At 44.2% G+C, this 18,591-nt stretch overlaps 2 protein-coding genes across 4 annotated transcripts in view; one reads left to right on the top strand and one right to left on the bottom strand.

The window, feature by feature from the left end:
- Nucleotides 1-16,279, bottom strand: part of LOC133478053 (uncharacterized) — a 37,604-nt gene extending 21,325 nt beyond the window's left edge. The window contains exon 1 of the mRNA XM_061773580.1: nucleotides 16,073-16,279. The gene's annotated coding sequence lies outside the window, so the exon portion shown is untranslated. The remainder of the gene's footprint in view (nucleotides 1-16,072) is intronic.
- LOC133478051 (anoctamin-1-like) overlaps nucleotides 1-18,591 on the top strand; it is a 104,942-nt gene that overhangs the window by 61,139 nt on the left and 25,212 nt on the right. For all 3 annotated transcript variants that reach the window (XR_009788550.1, XM_061773578.1, XM_061773579.1), the window contains exons 13-17: nucleotides 9,603-9,677; nucleotides 13,056-13,124; nucleotides 14,236-14,437; nucleotides 14,916-15,027; nucleotides 15,193-15,250. Coding sequence is in view for 2 of the 3 variants with exons in the window: in XM_061773578.1 (XP_061629562.1) it covers nucleotides 9,603-9,677; nucleotides 13,056-13,124; nucleotides 14,236-14,437; nucleotides 14,916-15,027; nucleotides 15,193-15,250 (516 nt within the window). In the remaining variant the exon portion in view is untranslated. The remainder of the gene's footprint in view (nucleotides 1-9,602; nucleotides 9,678-13,055; nucleotides 13,125-14,235; nucleotides 14,438-14,915; nucleotides 15,028-15,192; nucleotides 15,251-18,591) is intronic.

Below are 18,591 nucleotides of genomic sequence, written 5' to 3'. Positions count from 1 at the left end.
ATTACTATACTGATACTATCCAAATACACTATATATACGTTAAGTTAATTATTTTTTTAAATATATATCTTCTTTTCCGCCGGCACGGTGTATGACTGGTTAGCACATTTGCCTCACAGTGCTGAGGACTGGGGTTCAAATCCCGGCCCCACCTGTGTGGAGTTTGCATGTTCTTCCCCTGCTTGGGTGGGTTTTCTCCAGGCACTCCGGTTTCCTCCCACATCCCAAAAACATGCGTGGTAGGTTGATTGAAGACTCCAAATTGCCCATAGGTGTGAATGTGAGTGTGAATGGTTGTTTGTTTCTATGTGCCCTGCGATTGGCTGGCGACCGGTTCAGGTTGTACACCGCCTCACGCCCGAAGATAGCTGGGATAGGCTCCAGCAGCCTGCAAGCCTAGTGAGGATAAGCGGTAAAGAAAATGGATGGATGGGTGGATGTTCTTTTCCTTTGGGCTTGTCCCGTTAGGGGTCGCCACAGCGTGCCATCCTTTTCCATGTAAGCCTATCCCTGATGCAGTCCCACCTCCACCTTAAACTCGCCTGTCACACCTACAGCACACCTCACCACTGTTCCGCTGCCCTCATACATGTCCTGTATTATTCTAACATACTTCTCTGCCACTCCAGACCTCCACATGCAGTACCACAGTTCCTCTCTGGGTACTCTGTCATAGGCTTTCTCGAGATCCACAAAGACACAGTGTAGCTCCTTCTGACCTTATCTGTACTTTTCCATCAATATCCTCAAGGCAAATAATGCATCTGTGGAAACTCTTTCTAGTGCAAACTGTAAGCCGGTCCCAAGCCCGGATGAATGCAGAGGGTTGCATCAGGAAGGGCACCCGGCTTAAAATTTTGCCAAACAAATATGAGCATTCATCTAAAGAATTCCATTCCATTCCAGATCGGTGGTGGCCTGGGTTAAGAACATCCACCACCGGCGCCGTTAACCTACAGGGCACCGATGGAGATTCACCTACTGTGGGTCGAAGATGAAGGAGAGTTGGAAAGCGGGTTCTTCGGCAGAAAGAGAAGAGGAAAACACAGAGCCTAGAACTGAATGTGGGGATCTTGAATGTTGGCACTATGACAGGAAAAGCTCAGGAGTTGGTTGGCATGATTATTAGGAGAAAGGTTGATATATTGTGTGTCCAGGAGACCAGGTGGAAAGGCAGTAATGTTTGAAGTTTATGGGCAGGGTTCAAATTATTTTATTATGCTTTAGATGGGAAGAGAATTGGAGTAGGGGTGATTTTAAAGGAAGCGTTATGTCTTGGATGTTAAAAGAATATCAGATCGAGTGATGAGGCTGAAACCTGAAAATGAGGGTGTTATGTATAATGTGATTAGTGGCTATGTCCCACAGGTAGGATGTGACCTAGAGGTGAAAGAGAAATTCTGGAAGGAGCTGGACGAAGTAGTTCTGAGCATCCCAGACAGAGAGTCGTGATTGGTGCAGATTTTAATGGACATGTTGGTGAAGGAAACGGGGGTGATGAAGAAGGGATGGGTAAATTTGGCATCCAGGTAAGGAACCTTGAGGGACAGGTGGTGGGAGACTTTGCAGAAAGGATGGTAATGGCTGTAGTGAACACTTTTTCCAGAAGAGGTGGGAACATAGGGTGACCTACAAGACCGGACGTAGAGGCACACAGGTGGATTACATCTTGTGCAGACGATGTAATCTGAAGGAGGATTATTGACTGTAAGGTTGTGGTAGGGGGAGAGTGGCAAGACAGCATAGGATGGTGGTGTGTAAGATGTCCCTGGTGGTGGGGAGGAAGATTAAGAAGACAAAAGCAGAGCAGTGACCCGTGTGGTGGAAGCTGAGAAAGGGAGAGTGTTGGTTGGCTTTTCGGGAAGACGTGAGACAGGCTCTTGGTAGACAGGAGGAGCTTCCAGAAGACTGGACCTTTACTGCCAAGGTGATCAGAGAAAAAGCCAGTAGAGTACTTAGTGCATCTTCTGGTAGGAAAATGTCAAAGGAGACAAAGTACAAAGTACAGAAAAATCATACATGGAAAGAGGTTAGCTAAGAAGAAGGGGGACACTGAAAGGACTGAGGGGAGGAGAAAGGAATACATGGAGATGTGACTTAGGGTGAAGGTAGAGGTAGCAAAGGCCAAACAATAGGCATATGATGCCAGGTTGGACACTGAGGAAGGAGAAAAGGATCTTTACAGGTTGGCCAGACAGAGGGATAGAGATGGGAAGGATGTGCAGCAGGTTAGGGTGATCAAGGATAGAGATGAAAATGTGTTGACTGGTGCCAGCAGTGTGCTGGATAGATGGAAAGAATACTTTGAGGAGTTGATGAATGAGGAAAATCAGAGAATAAGTAGAGTAGAAGAGGCAAGTGTGGTGGACCAGGAAGTAGCAATGATTAGTAAGGGGTAAGTTAGAAAGGCACGAAAGAGAATGAAAAATGGAAAAGCAGTTGGTCCTGATGGCAATTCCTGTGGGTTGGCTGGGGGCTGGCATTAGGTCCCTGCGGCCCCCGCCGAGTGGGCAGTTGTCGGGACGCCTCAGTGGGGCTGGTGGACAACCCTGGGTCCCTCGGTGTGGGACTTGTCCTGTCCACCAGGCTGCTCTCGGGTGGACCCCTTGGCCCGATCCCGACCCTCGATTGTTTGGGTGGGTTCCTCAGCCTCCGCGGTGCGGGCACAGCAATTACAGGACACTTCTGTCAGTCTGAGTGCATGTAAAGCAGTGTCAATTCACTTGCATGTGTCCGCAGGCACACTTCCCTGGGACTCTTTCACTGGGTATTTGGCCACTCACTTATGCACTTACTGCAACAACTAACTCATGAATATTCAAATTGCTTGTGTATCCCCTCACTTACACTCTCGTCCTATAGAGCATGGGCATCGTCCATGGGCATCAAACCAGGTTTTGGTCCTTCTGGCAGTATGGGCAGGGGCCCAGTCCTGCTGGAAGATGAAATCTACATCTCCATACAGATCCTCAGCAGAAGGAATCATGAAGTCCTCTAAAACATTCGGGTAGTCTGTTGTGGTGACCTTGGATTTAATAAAGCAGAGTTTACCAACACCTGCATTGGACATTGCACCCCAAATCAAGACTGACTGTGGATATTTCAGACTGGAGCTCCAAGCAGCTAGGGTTCTGTTCTTCACCCGTCGTCCTCCAAACCCTTGGACCTCGATTCCTGAATGAAATGCACACTATACTTTCATCGGAAAAGAGACCATGGACCACTAGCCAACAGTCCAGTCCTTCTCCTGGGTCCAGTTGAGAGGCTTCCTTCGATGGGTCAGGGTCAGAAGTGGCTTGACCCGAGGAAGCCGAGAGTTGTAGCCCATTTCCCAGATGCGTCTGAATGTGGTGGTTTTTTAAACTGTAACTCCCACCTTATTCCACTCTTTCTGGCTAGATTCTTCTCTGTTTGATAATCTGCTGAAGCCCACGGTCATCTCTTTGCTGGTGCATCTTCTCCTGCCACATTTTGTTGATATGCTTGGACACAGCACTCTGTGAACAGCCAGCCTCCTCAGCTATGAACTTTTGTGGCTTACCCATCCTATGGAGGGTAACAATGATGGTCTTCTGGCCATTTGTCAAGTAAGCAGCCTTCCCCATATTGAACCCAACTGAGACAATTGAACCAAACTGAAGGAATTTAATGAAACCTGGGGAAACCTGTGCAGGTGCTTTGAATTTAGTAGATGATTAATGTGTGACACTCAGTTTAAAACATTTATGGCCTTCAAAATTTGGATGATTTTTTCACAGTATTCTAATTTTTTGAATTCCTAATTTCGTGAGTTTCATGAGCTGGAAGCCCAAATTATGTAAAAATAATCAAGTAATACTTGCAATTGTTTAAATTGTGGAGTCTGAATCTATAATCTATGAAAGTTAAATTTTTTGGATGGAATTATGGAAATAAACTTTTCCGTGATATTGCTGAGTGGTCTGGAGTTTAGATTACCTGTACAATCCGAAAGTGCATGAAACATACTGGGCTCCAGTGTGTATTCATCATTAAATCCATAAAATCCTAAAATGTCTGTGATTAACTCACAGAAGAGCTCATGCAGGAACAAGAATTTGATTGGAGCCGGCAATAAACCGCTCACGGAGTTTAATGGGAGAGAATGACAGATACAATTATTTCTTGACACAGAGGTTACATGAGTGACAAAATTCAATAAATAAATGAATAATTCAATAATTCAGTATTGAAATAATTACTCAAATCCTGAAATAAATTTATATTGAAAAACCTAAAACAAAGTATTGAAATAAATAAATGGATATTGAATTAAGTAAATGCTTCATGACACATTTAATTATTTATTTTAATTAGGTATTTATTTATTTAATTTTGGCACTCTTAGTCCTCCATACGCATCACCATTGAGATATAAAAGATGGATGAATGAAACCATTCATTCATTCATCTTCCGTTCCGTTTATCCTCACTAGGGTCGCGGCATGCTGGAGCCCATCCCAGCTGACTCTGGGCGAGAGATGGGGTACACCCCAAATTGGTCGCCAGCCAATCGCAGGGCACATATAAACAACCATTCGCACTCACATTCACACCTACGGGCAATTTAGAGTCTTCAATTAACCCACCAGGCATGTTTTGGAATGTAGGAGGAAACTGGAGTACCCGGAGAAAACCCACGCAGGCATCGGGAGAACATGCAAACTCCATGGAGGCGAGGCCGGATTTGAACCCGGGTCCTCAGAACTTTGAGGCAGATGTCCTAACCAGTTGCCCACTTTAGTACAGTACATACATGTCTGACATACATGTAAAGGTTGCAGGTTTTTCTCTATACAGCCACAGCCCTCAACTGTCCTTGAGCAAGAGACTGAACCTCCTCTGCTGTTTTGTCATCAGTGTTTGAATGAGCCACTTACGTACTTGCATGACATCATATAGCGCCAATTAATAATTTCTATTATTTATTTGTGTAGTATATTCATTACTTTTCATGTTACCACTGTTAAGGTTATTGCCTTTACTAACAATAGATCTCTCCCCTCCACCCCCTCCTCTGTGTCTCTTGGTTTATTTTTCACAGGAAGCACTCAAGGTTTGGATGAACAATTTTTTGTTTTAACATATATTATTATTCTGTCTCTCTGCTACTCCTAAATTCTTTTCTCGTGCTAAGGACTATAGTAAATCTATAAATAAAATGGGCTGTAAAACATACAATAAAATAACTTACTACTTACTTTGATCTTCTGTGGGACTTCAACTTAGGCAATGACAGTGAGACCAGGAAGGGCGTTATTTGGATGAAGTGCCTCTCCTACCTGAACCTGAGTGGTGCTTTGTTATTGGACTTCTGTGCTTGTCACGAATTGTCCATAACAAACACCATGTTCAACTATAAGGGTGTCCATACGTGCATTTGGCACCAGGACACCCTGGGTCACAGTTCGATAACTTTGTGGTTGTGTCATCTAACTTGTGGCCGCATGTCTTTGACACTTTTGTGAGAATGACACCATATAGTAGTGTGTCTGATGAAGGTGGAGGCTGCTGGTTCGACCTGGCAGACCTAAACGTAATGTGAAAGTCTGCTGAAAATGTCTGGCAAACTCCCCTGTTAGAAAGAGTTTGTCTTCCCTCCTCCGACAGAACTTTGACCATGTCCCGGGAAAGGGCGGGATTGAGTTCTGGATTCTCTTCAACATTGGGTGGACCACAGTGACAGTGCCTGTGGGTTGGCCGAGCTGGGTGGTAGTCCCCCTTTTTCAGAAGGAAGACCAGACGGTTTGTTTCAACCACAAGGGGATCATACTCCTCAGCCTCCCTGGTAAAATAAATTCTGGTGAGGAGGGTCCATTGGTAGGTCAAACCTTGGATTCAGGAGGAGCAGTCTGATATTCACGCTGGCAGTGGACCAGCTTTATACCCTCGGGTCCATGTCTTTTGTGGACTTGGAAAATGCGTTTGACCCTGTACCTCTGGGGGGTGTTGCCTGAGGAGTGTGGGATACCAGACCCCCTGAAATGGGCCGTTTGGTGCCTGCACAACTGGTGTCAGAGTTTGGTCCACATTGCTGAAAGTAAGTCAAGTTTGTTTCCAGCGAGGGTAGGACACCGCCACGGCTGCTCTTTGTCACTGATTCTGTTCATTTAGAATTTCATCTAGAATCAGAATTTTACAGGTGCAGGCTGGGAGTTGAGAGCATCCGCTTTAGTGACATCTGCTTTTTGCAGATGATGTGGTTTTGTTAGCTTCATAAAGCGGTAATCTCCAGCAAGGGTATGAGAGAGAGAGAGAATCAGCAGCACCAAGTGTGAGTCCTCGGTCTGAAAAGGGTGGATGGCCGTCTTTGGGTTGTTGATGGGATTCTGCCCCAAACGTAGGTCCTGTGGGATACTAAAGACTTAGCCACAACTGCTCCATGGCCAAAGGGAGATCAGGGCAGCATCTGTAGTTATGCAGATTGTGCAATGATCTCATGGTGAAGAAGGAGGCCAGCTGAAAGGCAAATCTGATTTACAGGTCAGTTAGATTCCCACCCTCACCTATGGTGTGGGTCATGACTGAAAGGACACAATTACAATACACGCAGCCGAAATGAGTTTCTGCAGGTTGTCAGGGTCCTGCCACTTCAGCTCTGGCTGGGGTAGCTCGTGAGGATGCAAGGCAAGGAGGTCTTCCTGGCACATCCCATTGGGAGGAGACCTTAGGGAAGACCCAAGATGCTCTGGAGCGACAATGTCTCCTGGCTGGCCTGGGATGCTTTAAGATTTCTCTGGTAGACCTGGAGGAAGAGGCTGGACCAGACGAAAGTCTGGGCTTCTCTGCTTAGGCTACTGCCCCTGTGACTCAATACTGGAAAAAGCAGAATGTGTTGGGTGGACGGATACATATCAATATGTACAATAAATAAAAATCAATTATATATTATATACCGTAATTTCTCGCTTGTAATACGCCCTCGAGTAAAATACACACCCCCATCGGTCTGCTGCTATGCATGCTCAAAACATGAAGTATTATCTGTATTTTATTTGGTTTGTCAAAGGAATATTCTGGTCTATGTGCATGCGCTGCAAACATTTGTGTCGCCTTCTCACCATTTATACACATGTTCACATGTTATTAGCAAAGTACAAAGATGGTGATTGACTGAAATCAGTGCTTAATAATACGATAAGCACTTTGTATAACATTTTAATAGGATTGTTGAAAATAGTATCGTCTTACAGGGTATCCTGCAACTGGGTGCACTGTCATGCAATGAGGTACAGAGGAGTCAGGATGTTGTGATGGCTGACTAAGGGAAAAGGCATTGTGTATGCAGTGGTTGTTTTTTTTTTTTTTACACGAGTGCTCCCTTCGGAGCCAATAGCGTTGGAAGAATCAAATTGTAGGGAATGTGTATTATACAGACAAATTACGGTACAGTGGTACTTGGACTTGGGAGCGCTTCAACTTACTGTAAGAGTTTTTCAAGGTACGAGCTGTCGCTCGGTTGATTTTATTTTGCCTTGACTTGTGAGCAATGGCTTGCGTTACGAGTGTGCTGCAGGCCAACTCTTCACTGCGCCAGTGAAGTGGAAAAAAATGGAGCAATTTAGGTGGAAGCTCTTACTGGAACTTCGGTTCACTAACAAATCAGTTACAAAAAAAATTTCAGACAAACTTTGTTTAGGTTTATGAATTAAGTTTCCTGACATCCTTACGAAATTCTTGGTAATACTCAGTTTTGCTTTGTCTCACACTGCATCATTCACTCCGCATGTCACGTTTTTCGGATATCATTGTTTTTCTCCTGTAAATTAGCCCACAGTATGGCTCCCAAGAAAAAGAATATTTCAAGGGATTGTGAAGAAGCCCTGAAAGTGAGCATTGCGTACGCTGAGCTCTCACTGCTTAGCCAAGCGCTCCGAGTCCCTGCTGCCGGAGTTGCTCAGTAGGGAGAGAGAAAGAGAGCTACAGGGGAGCTACACCACTGTCTTGGCCATGAAATTTAAGACACAACACATTAATGTACTCTAGTATGTTAGTGTGGATGAGTGTGTCACTTTCGGCTTAATTATACTTCTCAAAACTAGCTCTTTTTTTTTTACATTCGCTTGTATTATGTTTTTATATTTATATACAATACAATACTATATTTCTTTATAAGAAACATAAAAAATGTGGGTGTTTTTCTTGGTGGGGGGTTGGAACGGGTTAATGGCTTTCAATTCATTTCAATGGGGAGGGTTGATTTGAGTACTTATACTAGTGCTATTTTGGACTGTGGGACTAATGAGACAGGCTGCCCTTTGTCACCGATTCTGTTCATAACTTTTATGGACAGAATTTAGAGGAGGGTCCGGTTCTGTGGCCTCAGAATTGCATCTCTGCTTTTTGCAGATGATGTGGTTCTGTTCGCTTCATCAAGCCGTGATCTCAAATTCTCACCGGAGCGGTTCGCAGCAGAGTGTGAAGCGGCTGGGATGAGAATCAGCACCTCCAAATCTGAAACCATGGTCCTCAGTCGGAAAAGGGTGGGGTGCCCTCTCCTTGTCGGGGATGAGATCCCCAAGTGGAGAAGTTCAAGTATCTTGGGGTCTTGTTCACGAGTGAGGGAAGAATAGAAGGACAGGCGGATCAGCAGTGATCCAGACTTTGTATCGGTCCGTTGTGGTAAAGAAGGAGCAAAGCCGAAAGGCGAAGCTCTCAATTTACCGGTCTAGCTATGTTCCTACACTCACCTATGGTCATGAGCTGTGGGTCGTGACCGAAAGAACAAGATCCCGGATACAAGCGGCCAAAATTTGTTTCCTCCGCAGGGTGTCCGGGCTCTCCCTTAGAGATAGGGTGAGAAGCTCGGTCATCCGGGAGGATCTCAGAGTTGAGCCGCTGCTCCTCCACACCGAGAGGAGTCAGATGTGGTGCTTGGGGCATCTGTTTAGGATGTCTCCCAGACGCCTCCCTCGTGAGGTGTTCCGGGCACGTCCCACCAGGGACGACCCAGGACACCCTGGAGAGTCTACGTCTCTTGGCTGGCCTGGGAACGCCTCGGAATCCCCTCGGAAGAGCTGGCGGAAGTGGTTCGGAGAGGGAAGTCTGGGGGTCCCTGCTAAAGCTACTGCCCCCGCGACCCGACCTCGGATAAGCGGTAGTAAATGGATGGATACTAGTGCGCCTTATTAAACCTAGGAAGTCATCCTAGAGATATACCGTATAGTGTGTTCATCAGATTTATTAAAATTACTGTATTGGACTAGTGAAGCCTTAGCATAATTTCCACAAATGTTTGCACTGCTAACCTCTTACTAATTGCAACTGCGTACTAACTATGTTTAACATCATCTCTGTTAGTCTCACTAACACAATGTATTAGTTCTCATAAATAATGATTAAATGCTTTAAAGGCCTTCTCAAATTATTTTACTGAAATCAAAATGTATTACACAATGAAAAAAGTTGCCGTGTTAATTTGACAGCATAGCTACGATATCTGATACTGTTTTTTTTTTTATGACATTGCAAATACTATAAAACTTTTTTTCCAAAGGGTCCATGTCCATCTTTTTATTCATTCATATTTTCTTCACCTCTAGCCCTTTTCACATTAGTTATTTTTCTGTCCATCACCACCACAGGACCACCCCAGGGCAGAATATGAATTCCAAGTCATGCAGAAGTCTCTAAGCAGAGATCACAAAACACAGTACAAGGTATGCTTCGTTGGACATTTTTGAGTCTTGGAATAACCTTTTAAAAGGTTATATATTTGTATGTGTTTTCCATTTAATGGCCCAGGTAAGTTCCACAGGTAAACATCTGCAATCAATATCATATTCAGATTTTTTTTTTTTTATGTATTTGTTAAGGCGGCATGGTGGATGACTGGTTAGAGTGTCTGCCTCACAGTTCTGAGGAACGGGGTTCAATCCCTGGCCCCGCCTGTGTGGCGTTTGCATGCTCTCCCAGTGCCAGCGTGGGTTTTCTCCGGGCACTCTGGTTTCCTCCCACATCCCAAAAACATGCATGGTAGGTTAATTGATGACTCTAAATTGCCCGTAGGTGTGAATGTGAGTGTGAATGGTTGTTTATTGATATGTGCCCTGCGATTGGCTGGCAACCAGTTCGGGGTGTACCCCGCCTCCTGCCCGATGATAGCTGGGATAAGCTCCAGCACGCCCGCGACCCTAGTGAGGACAAGCGGCTCAGAAAATGGATGGATGGATGTATTTGTCACCCAATGTATGTTTCATAGTATCAGGTATAACGTTAAACAACCAGAAATTAGTTGATATCAGTGGTACCTTTCATTTGGTCAGCTTTTAAATCAGAAATTTCCATTGAGATGACTGATACTTTGGAATACAGTGGCCCTACATCTGGCTCCTCTGAGATCCTCCCAGATGACGGAGCTCTAAGGGAGAGCCCGGACACCCTGCGGAGGAAACCTTGCGGAGGAAACTCATTTCCTCCGCTTATCTTGTTCTTGTTCATCTGCAAAAAGCAGAGATGCAATTCTGAGGCCACCAAACCGGACCCCCTCTACGCCTCGGCTGCGGCTTGAAATTCTCTCCATAAAAGTTATGAACAGAATCTGTGACAAAGGGCACCCTTGGCGGAGTCCAACTCTCACCGGAAACGAGTCCGATTTACTGCCGGCAATGTTGACCAAGCTCTGACACCGGTCGTACAGGGACAGAACGACCCGTATCAAGGGGTTCGGTACCCCATACTCCCGAAGCACCCCCCACAGGACTCCCCGAGGGACACGGTCGAACACCTTCTCCAAGTCCACAAAAAACATGTAGACTGGTTGGGCGAACTCCCATGCACCCTCGAGGACTCTGCAGAGGGTGTAGAGCTGGTCCACTGGACGAAAACCACACTGCTCCTCCTGAATCTGATCTTTGACTTCTCGACGGACCCTCCTCTCCAGCACCCCTGAATAGACCTTACCAGGGAGGCTGAGGAGTGTGATCCCCCTGTAGTTGGAACACACCCTCCGGTCCCCCTTCTTAAAAAGGGGGACCACCACCCCAGTCTGCCAATCCAGAGGCACTGTCCCTGATGTCCACGTGAGGTTGCAGAGGCGTGTCAACCAGGACAGCCCCACAACATCCAGAGCCTTTAGGAACTCCGGGCGAATCTCATCCACCCCAGAGGCCTTGCCACCGAGAAGCTTTTTAACCACCTCGGTGACCTCAACCCCAGAGATAGGAGAGCCCGCCTCAGAGAACCCAAACTCTGCTTCCTAATGGGAAGGCGTGTCGGTGGAATTGAGGAGGTCTTCGAAGTATTCTCCCCACTGACTCACAACGTCCCGAGTTGAGGTCAGCAGCGCCCCATCCCCACTATACACAGTGTTGATGGTGCACTGTCAGACAAGTCGGAGTCATTCCCTGATTGAAATTGGCACTGATTTAGGAGTGCCAATTTTGACTCTTTATCTGTTACACTAGATTATTATTTTATTAACAGTCTTTAATTTGTGGCCAGGTAAAACACAATACTTTTTGCACATGGAGTTATTAAGGTATTTGATGTCACCAGGCCCAATTATTGGGCATATGCTGTTTTTTCTCCTATTTTCTAAACAGTGAATGTGATTTACAGTGAATGACAGTTTTTGATCATTTATGAGTTCATGTAATAATGGGGATTTTGTTGATTAAAATCAGAAGTACACTATGACAGCAGTATCTATTTTTTATCACTCAAAATACATTGGTCCAAATTATTATGCACAAATTTTATATAGATATATAAAAAAAATATTTCAACTTAACAATTTCAACTAAAACACATATTTAGCAATGAAGTTACATACCCTAAATGAATATATTTTACCTGGATCTCATTTGTGAGTCTCAGAGTTGCTGTTTGAAGGTACATACTCACAGTTCCTCCTTTAAAGCAGTGCTTCTCAAATAGTGGGGGTCGCGTTGCGATGCCAGGTGGGAAGGGTGAGACCCTGAAAAACACAATTTGCCGTACTAGAATAAAGTGTAATTGCACATCCACTGCAGTAGATGGCAGTCTATATCTCTTTCTTTTGTACTTTCTTCAATGATTATAAGGATTAGATGAGATTATCTTTTATATACAATGTTATATAGAGGTGTACTCGCGGGGGCTGCGGGTGGGGGTTGCAAATGTTTTTCTTCTTCCTGGGGGGGTCATAACAGAAAACAATTGAGAAGCACTGCTTTAAAGGATGTTCTGCAGGGTTGAGGTCAGGGGATGATGGTGGCCACACAATGAGTTTTCCTTCCGATATACCCATTGCAGCTAAAGCGTTAATAGTACTGTTTACTGTGCAGGGTGGGGTTCTGTGTTGTCCTGCAAAAGACCAATCTCCATTGCTCTCATTACTTTTGCAAGGCATTGGACTATTTTGTGATTATTATTATTTGCTTTATCAGCATAAAATTCTTCTTTTTCCCCATGAGGCATAAAAACTGTGACTTGGGAAAGTAATCATCAAATCTGGCTGAGATTTATATTAGTGATATAAAATCGAAAGGAGAAACAACATATGCAACCCCCCCAAAAAAATCTAACACTCAGATGTTTGTTTAACTTATCCATCCATTTTCTGAGCCACTTATCCTCACTAGGGTCGCGGGAGTGCTGGAGCCTATCCCAGCTATCTTCGGGCAGGAGGCGGGGTACACCCTGAACTGGTTGCCAGCCAATCGCAGGGCACACACAAACAAACAACCATCCGCACTCAGATTCACACCTACAGGCAATTTAGAGTCATCAATTAACCTATGTTTGTTTAACTTAAATCTTAATAACATAATAATTTGGAACACACTGTAGTTGGAAAGCATGTAAATATGAAGCCCAAAAGTGAACAGTTTTTTTTAATATAAGGGAAAATCACATTGTAAAACTGTTTAAATATTTTTTTTGTACTCATTTGAATGAATATTAGGTCAACATTCTTTTAATAGCATCTCATGCTAAATACAGTATATTATACTTGAAGTTGCCATTACTGTATGTGCTTTGTGTTCTACAGCTCACCATCAATGTCAGGGCACTTGTTAAAAATCTGTATTTTCAATAGTTTTTGTATTTCTCAGATGGAAAAGCTGACATGTCGAGATCGCCTCCCTGCCTACATGACAAATTTTGTCACAATGTTGTTAATGGTAAGATTTTACTACATTTGTTAATGGTTTTAATATAATACTAACCCCAGTTCCAATGAAGATGCGACGAACAAAACAAAAACAATCATTTTCAAATTCTTTTCAACCTATATTCAATTGAATACACAGATATTTAATGTTCAAACGGATGAATGTTGTTGTGTTTTTGCATTTGATGCCTCTCAAAAAGCTGGTACAGTGGCAACAAAAGACTTGGAAAGTTGAGGAATGTTACAAAAATAAAATAAAAAACACAAAACTCGAAGGTTTCAGAGAGTATGGAGACATCGCTGCACGTAAGCGGCAAGGCCAAAAACCATCATTGAATGGCGTGACCTGTTGTGGTCTAACGAGTCCACATTTCAAGTTGTTTTTGGAAATCATGGACGTCATATCCCCCGGGCCAAAGAGGAAAAAGACCATTCAGATTATTATCGGCGCGAAGTTCAAAAGCCAGCATCTGTGATGATATAGGGGTGTGTTCCTGCCCGTGGCATAGGTAACTTGCACATCTGTGAAGGCACCATTAATGCTGAAAGTTCCATACAGGTTTTAGAGCAACATATGCAACATATTTTTCAGGGACGTCCCTGCTTGTTTCAGCAAGACAATGGCATGATAAAGCACAAAATACGACAACTGAGACCCCAGACTGTTGAGCAACTCAATTTGTACATTAATGAAGAATGGGAAAGAATTTCACTTACAAAGCTTCAACAATTAGTGTCCTCCATTTCCAAATGTTTGAGTGTTGTTAAAAGAAAAGGTGATGTAACACATTGGTAAACATTCCCCTGTCCCAGTTTTTTTTTAACGTATTGCAGGCATCAAATTCAAAATGAGTGAATATTTACAAAAAATGTTTAGCACTTTGAACATTAAATATCTTGTCTTTATAGTGTACTTGATTAAATTAAATTAAAAGTATTTGCAAATCAATGTATTCTGCCTTTATTTACATTTTACACAACATCCCAACTTCATTGGAGTTCATTGGGGTTTATATATATATATATATATATATATATATATATATATATATATATATATATATACACACAATTTGGTATCGCAACATTATATTTGTAGAAGTGCACTTTTGTGTTGTCAGATTGGTGTGACGTTTGCCATCGTCTTTGGTGTGATCCTATACCGGATCTCCACAAAAGCTGCTCTTCATATGAGCTCCAATCCAATCACACGAAACCATGTACAACTTACTGTCAAAACAACAGCAGCCATTATCAACCTTGTGGTCATCCTTATACTGGATGAGGTGTATGGAGCAGTAGCACGATGGCTCACTGTTTTAGGTAAGTGTAATGAGATACCTGAACAGTTTAAAGGGTGTAACATAAGTGTCTTTTTCCCTAACTGGAGTGGTCTCTTTTTTATTAGTGTGTATTTTACAGTAATCATCATATATGTAATATGTACTGTACATAACTAAACAGGTTGTCCCAGGCAATAACAATCATGAATCAAGCAAGCCTATTGTATTTCACCTCCAGGATATTAGGCTGTACAATCAGAATTTTTCATTTTAATTTAAAAATTGTAATTTGTATTCGCTGTAAATCATCAGCTATGGGCTTTGTTTGCAGTAGAATACATTTAGTAATCTCCTTTGCATTCGACTTAATCACAGCTGTATGTTAGGACAAGTGAAACTTCACAACAGTTGAGGTTACTGGATGTTACATCATTGGCAGCCTGGTAGCCTATACAGATTACATTGTCAATGGCCTCTTCACTCATTTTGGGACGTTACCACTGTGTTTTCTATTTTAGAGGTGCCAAAAACTGACAAGAATTTTGAGGAGAGACTCATCTTTAAGACCTTCATTCTGAAGTTTGTCAATGCTTTCACACCAATCATCTACATCGCGTTCTTCAGGGGAAGGTTAGGACTTCAGTGCTATTTTTGCTTTATTTCATATAATATGTTCATTCATTTATCTTAGCAGAGCTAAATATTGAATTTAAAAAACTTAGTGGATGATACAGTAAATGAATGCTTTATAATTAAACATAGTACTCCAATCCTTTCATTGTCTTTACTTTCCAGACTGGTAGGTCGACCAGGCAACTATTTGTATGTGTTTGAATCCTACAGAATGGAAGAGGTAAGGCTTACAATTCTGTAACAACAACAACAACAAATCTATAACTGTAACTATATTATGTGATTAAAAACATTGTTATACTTTTTTTTATCCATAATGGATTTAATTAATGGGCCTTGAATCGGCTAACTTGGTAGCCTTTACTTTGTTCACTCTGTATTCCAACATCAACTCTCACAGGTTGTGTTCCATATTGCAATGTGAAGATAGAGATTAGATGAAAATGTACTGATGCTCCATTCCAGAGTGATGTAAAGTAGGAAATATCCCACTTCAAACTTCTGAGATCTAACTTCAAAGCATTGTGTAAATTGACTGTTTTGAAAACAATCCTGTTGTTTTTTTGGGGGGAAGTGTTGTGGACTAAAGCGACAAAATTTGGAGTGTGGAATGTTTTTTAACACCAACATGGCTGCAGAATCAGTGGTGAATAACAATGTATACATTTCTGTCCATCTATTTCAAAAGTATTAACTCGGTGTTGAGGATAAAAAGGTGTAATGTAATAAGTTAGTAAAAAGTCTGTGATTATTACATGTTATTGTTCAACATTATAATAGAACAAAGGTAGATGGATTTTTTAAAGTGAGGTTCTGTCACTATGGTTACGGTCGGAGGGCTAAGGGCAGTGGTGGAGACCAGTTGAAACAGAGACACGTGGAATGTTGGATGGATCTTGAGGGATTGGGGGAGTTTTCATTTAACAGAGGTGGCATTGATGAGTTTGGTGATAGGAAATGGACCAGTGTAGCGAGGAGCGAGCTCACGGGGTTCCGTTTGGAGTGGGAGGTCCCAGGAGGAGAGACAAACCATCAGACACACCTTGTATTCCGGAGTAGAGGATCGATGAAGATCCGCCAGCCGCTTATTTTTCTCCGTAGACTGAGTTAGAGCAGCCTTGACGTCCTTCCACACAGACTGGACCCGTCGGAGATGCTCCCTCACCGTGGGAAACGCCACAGTATGCTCCTGGTCCTTAAACAAAGGAGGTTGGAAACCACAGCATGCCATAAAGGGTGTCATCAGAATCATCAGAATCAGAATCAGAATCATCTTTATTTGCCAAGTATGTCCAAAACACACAAGGAATTTGTCTCCGGTAGTTGGAGCCGCTCTAGTACAACAGACAGTCAATTTACAGAACACTTTGGAGACATAAAGACATTGACAAAAAACAACAACAAACAACAATTGTGCAAAAAGATGCAGAGTCCTCAGTTGGAATGGCTAATAACGCAATAGTCCGGTGCAATGACCATTGTGCAAAGGGCACTGAGACTTCAAGGAGTGTATGCGGTTTAAAGTGACGAGTACTGCGATAATCTGGGACAATGGTTGTGCAAATGTTACAGATACTCCTCAATCAGTGTGCAAATGGAGCAGATGCTACTCTGGCATGAGTGGCCACTATATGCAAATAGTGCAGCACGGCGAGACAACTACAGTGAGTGCACGAGTAATACATAATACAGAAATGTGACAACGAACTCAAGTCAAAAAATTGCCAGCTTGTTGTAATGGAATTGTAAGTTAGCTGTTCAAGAAGTTGATTGCAAGAGGGAAGAAGCTGTTGGAATGTCTACTAGTTCTAGTTTGCATTGATCGGTAGCGCCTACCTGAGGGAAGGAGCTGGAAGAGCTGGTGACCAGGGTGGGGAGGGTCCGAGAGGATTTTGCACGCCCTTGTCTTAGTTCTGGCAGCGTGCAAGTCCTCAAGGGTGGGTAGGGGGGTACCGACAATCCTTTCAGCAGTTTTGATTGTCCGTTGCAGTCGGAGTTTGTCCTTTTTTGTAGCAGCACCAAACCAGACTGTGATGGAAGAACACAGGACTGATTCGATGACCGCTGTGTAGAACTGTCTCAGCAGCTCCGGTGGCAGGCCATGCTTTCTCAGAAGCCGCAGGAAGTACATCCTCTGCTGGGCCTTTTTGAGGACGGAGTTGATGTTGGTCGCCCACTTCAGGTCCTGGGAGATTGTAATTCCCAGGAACTTGAAGGTCTCGACGGTTGACACAAGGCAGCTGGACAGCGTGAGGGGCAGCTGTGGCGAAGGATGCCTCCTGAAGTCCACGATCATCTCTACAGTCTTGAGCGTGTTCAGCTCCAGGTTGTGTCGGCCGCACCACAGCTCCAGCCGCTCCGCTTCCTGTCGATATGCAGACTCGTCACCGTCCTTGATGAGGCCGATGACAGTGGTGTCATCTGCAAACTTCAGGAGTTTGACAGTCGGGTTCGCTGAGGTGCAGTCGTTCGTGTAGAGAGAGAAGAGCAGCGGAGAGAGGACACAACCTTGGGGCGCCCCAGTGCTGATGCTGCGTGTGGATGAGGTGGCCTCCCCCAGCCTGACCTGCTGTGTCCTGCCCGTCAGAAAGCTGTAGATCCACTGGCAGATGGCAGGTGAGACGCTGAGCTGGAGAAGCTTGGATGAAAGGAGATCAGGGATGATGGTGTTGAACGCTGAGCTGAAGTCCACGAACAGGATCCTCGCGTAGGTCCCTGCACTGTCGAGGTGTTCTAGGATGAAGTGCAGTCCCATGTTGACTGCATCATCCGCAGATCTGTTCGCTTGGTAGGCAAACTGCAGGGGGTCCAGCAGGGGACCTGTGACACTCTTGAGGTGGTCCAGCACAAGACGTTCAAAGGACTTCATGACCACAGATGTCAAAGCGACAGGCCTGTAGTCATTCAGACCCGAGATTGCAGGTTTCTTGGGGACTGGGATGATGGTGGAGCGTTTGAAGCAGGATGGAACTTCGCACATTTCCAGTGATCTGTTGAAGATCTGAGTGAAGACTGGCGCGAGCTGGTCCGCGCAGACTTTGAGGCAGGATGGAGACACGTGGTCCGGGCCTGCCGCTTTGTTAATCTTTTGTTGTTTGAAGATGCGTCTCACATCCTGTTCATGGATGGTTAACGCAGAGGTCAGAGGTGTGATTGTGGTCGCGGGTGCGGCCGGGTTGGTGTGTGGTGTGAAACTGTCCTTTTCAAATCTGCAGTAGAAGGTATTCAAGTCGTTGGCTAGTGTGCTATTGTTCTCAGCTTGGGGGGATCGTCGCTTGTAATTAGTCAGCGACTGGAATGCATGCCAGACTGATTTAGAGTCGTTTGTGCTAAACTGTTTTTCCAACTTTGCTGTATAGATCCTCTTTGCAATGTAATACCTTTAGCGCAGCTGGTGAGGGAGATGTGGAAATATTCCACTCATGGGAGGAAGGTGCACCAGGAGGCAGGATGGTGAGCAGCGACGCAGCAAAGAGCGGATTCCAGGTTTATATTTACCCACTCCGTCTGGCCGTTGGTTTGGGGGTGGTAGCCAGAAGACAAACTGGCTGCTGCGCCCAC

The sequence above is a fragment of the Phyllopteryx taeniolatus genome, chromosome 5 (assembly GCF_024500385.1).
Source record: "Phyllopteryx taeniolatus isolate TA_2022b chromosome 5, UOR_Ptae_1.2, whole genome shotgun sequence".
Classification (NCBI taxonomy): domain Eukaryota; kingdom Metazoa; phylum Chordata; class Actinopteri; order Syngnathiformes; family Syngnathidae; genus Phyllopteryx; species Phyllopteryx taeniolatus.
Note: the sequence above shows the minus strand (reverse complement) of the source record. Positions and strands in the feature narration are given on the sequence as shown.